This window comes from Phalangium opilio, unplaced genomic scaffold (genome assembly GCF_054372755.1).
Source record: "Phalangium opilio isolate 3A_F unplaced genomic scaffold, DU_Popi_V2 ptg000225l_1, whole genome shotgun sequence".
In the NCBI taxonomy this organism is placed as follows: Eukaryota; Metazoa; Arthropoda; class Arachnida; order Opiliones; family Phalangiidae; genus Phalangium; species Phalangium opilio.
In genome coordinates this window covers 985932-988258 of record NW_028324219.1, presented here as the reverse complement: position 1 = coordinate 988258, position 2327 = coordinate 985932, and the positions used below count along the sequence as shown (strand labels likewise).

Sequence of the window (2327 nt, the reverse complement as noted above, 5' to 3'; positions counted from 1 at the left end):
GTAAGCGGTTGCGAATTCAAGTCCAGCAAGCATCTGGTCCATTATTGTTTGGAAAATCCCCGGAGCGGATTTCACCCCAAACGGAAGTCTCTGATATTGGAAGTTTCCCAGATGAGTGGAAATGGTACAAAGTGGTTTAGAATCGTCGTCCAGTTCTACTTGTAAGTATGCTTCAGATAGATCCAATTGGGAGAAAAGTTTTCCCCCGTTGAGCGTCGCAAATATGTCTTCTGGCAACGGTAATGGGTGTTGGTTGAGTTATATGGTCTCATTCAGACCGGTGGAAAAATCTGCGCACAGACGGGTAGTGCCGTTAGGTTTTCTTACGCTTATAATCGGTGCTGCCCAATCAGTGTGCTCGACGGCTTTCGGGACATTTGACTCTTCCAGGCGTTTGATCTCCATTTCGATAGTTTTGCGGACGGCAAACGGAACTGGCCTAGCTCTACGGTATACTGGAGTACTTCCGGGTTTGAGAGTAAGGCGAGCTTTCGCTTTAGTACACAGCCCCAAACCGTCCTCGAAGACATCCGGATACTCATCCTTCAGCGTCGCAAGGCAGTCTGCTTCTCTTAATCTTTGAGGCGTTCCCAATGAGGCGGTACAGAGATTAATGGCTTGAGCACCGGGTCGAGAACATTGTCGTAAGCTCTCCAGAAGACCGAAAAAAATCCAGGGTTTCCACTCCCAGCAGGTTTAGGGATCCGTCTTTCGCCAAGTAGAAACTGTGTTGAATTTCAACTGGTCCCAGTTTAAATTTTGCCGTTGCTTTCCCAAGGAATGTAGTGCTTGATCCATCGAATAGCACCCCTTGCTCACTGCAGGGGGTTAACTTCGGCTTACCAATTCGTTCGTAAGTCGCCTCATTGATAATGTTGCCTTCCGCTCCACTGTCCAAGTAGAAAACTACGGGAACGTCGTTAACCAAGAATTCCCCCGTTATGAGTTTCGAAGGTCGCATGGAATTCAGGCTGACTGTATTTATCTGGCTTCTGTCTGGTTTCCGGTGTCCGGATACTCGTTTCTAATTTTCACATTGACTAGCGAGGTGACCTGTTCGAGAGCATTTATGGCATTCGGTCTTTGCGTGCGTGCATTCCCTGACCCAGTGCATCTCTCCGCATCGAAAACAAGCATATGGCGTTGGTTTCGAAGATCTTTGGGATGACTTGGCTCTCCGCTTCTCGGGAGATCTGGAAGGATGCCGTACAAAAGTCTTCCGACGACGGAAGCTGTTGATCGGCGTGGCCTTTGCTTGGAAAACCGTCTGTTCAGTTTTCGTAGCGACGATGGTCAGGACTTCGTCAATTACATTCTTGAGTTCAATGTCGGCCTCGGTATTTAATCGTTGCAGGATTCTGGTTCGTATGGATTCGTCTTCTGGTCGGGATAATCCACATAAGGAAACCAAATTTCCGAATTGATCTTCAGTCAAATCGGAAAAATTGAAACGCTTTAGAAGTAGTTTAACGCGATTGAAATACGGGCCGTAATCTTCATCCAAGTGGCGCTGGATTCGCATGAGATTGAATCGTTCTATGAAGAGTGTCTGTTTCTTCCCGAAAAGTTTCTTGAGGTTCTCAACTGTCGTTTCATACGGGTAGTCCGTGGGCTCTTTGGGCATACAGGACCGATAATACTCACTGAAGGCTTCGTTAGACAGTTTCGAGACCAGATACTTGACTTTGGCAACGTCGGGCAGATTTGGGACACTAATATCCACGAGATAGTCAAATCTCTTCAGCCATTGTTCCATTTTGTCGCCATCGTGTTCATCAGGCTCGAAGATTGGAATGTCGAGGCAAGCTATCGTGGATGTGGGTGCTGGTGTCAAAGTTGACGGACCGGAGGCTCCTGTTGTCTGGAGTAGAAGGTCGATGATCCTTTTGTTCTGCTTCTGGGACGCCATTTGCTGCTGCATAAACGCGTTCAACACGTCTCCCAGAGAGGACGAGGCCTCGGAGGTTCCGCTTTCCTGCTTCGGCATGTTCTCGGAATCAGTATCGCGACTTTACCCGAAATCCGTAACGCGACTATACCCGAAGACCGTAAAGCGACATCCCACTTCTGACACCACTGTTGTAACGGCTCTTGGAGAGAGAACACAAGAGATAAACAATAAAACAACTTTATTTGATCACGCCATCAGATCGAATGCCCCTTTCCATTATTAAGATTTGGTATATATACACAACTTAAAAAAACATGCGATAAGGTAAAAAACGGTAACATTAGTAGATTATTTTTTTCCATAAATTCGGAGGAGTTCCAACATAAGCATCCAAATTTTATTATTTATTTAAATTCGATTAAACATCCCAATTTTA

At 46.2% G+C, this 2327-nt stretch overlaps 1 protein-coding gene across 1 annotated transcript; it reads right to left on the bottom strand.

The window, feature by feature from the left end:
• Positions 1–1024: 1024 nt before the first annotated feature.
• On the bottom strand, positions 1025–1987 carry LOC149615236 (uncharacterized). The gene has a single exon (XM_089857844.1). It carries the CDS (start codon positions 1985–1987, stop codon positions 1025–1027), a length of 963 nt encoding a protein of 320 aa, XP_089713970.1.
• Between the last annotated feature and the right edge of the window lie 340 nt (positions 1988–2327).

What these genes read in the sequence shown, in the direction of transcription:
- LOC149615236 (XM_089857844.1), bottom strand. Translation starts at nt 1,987, where the DNA reads ATGCCGAAGCAGGAAAGCGGAACCTCCGAGGCCTCGTCCTCTCTGGGA.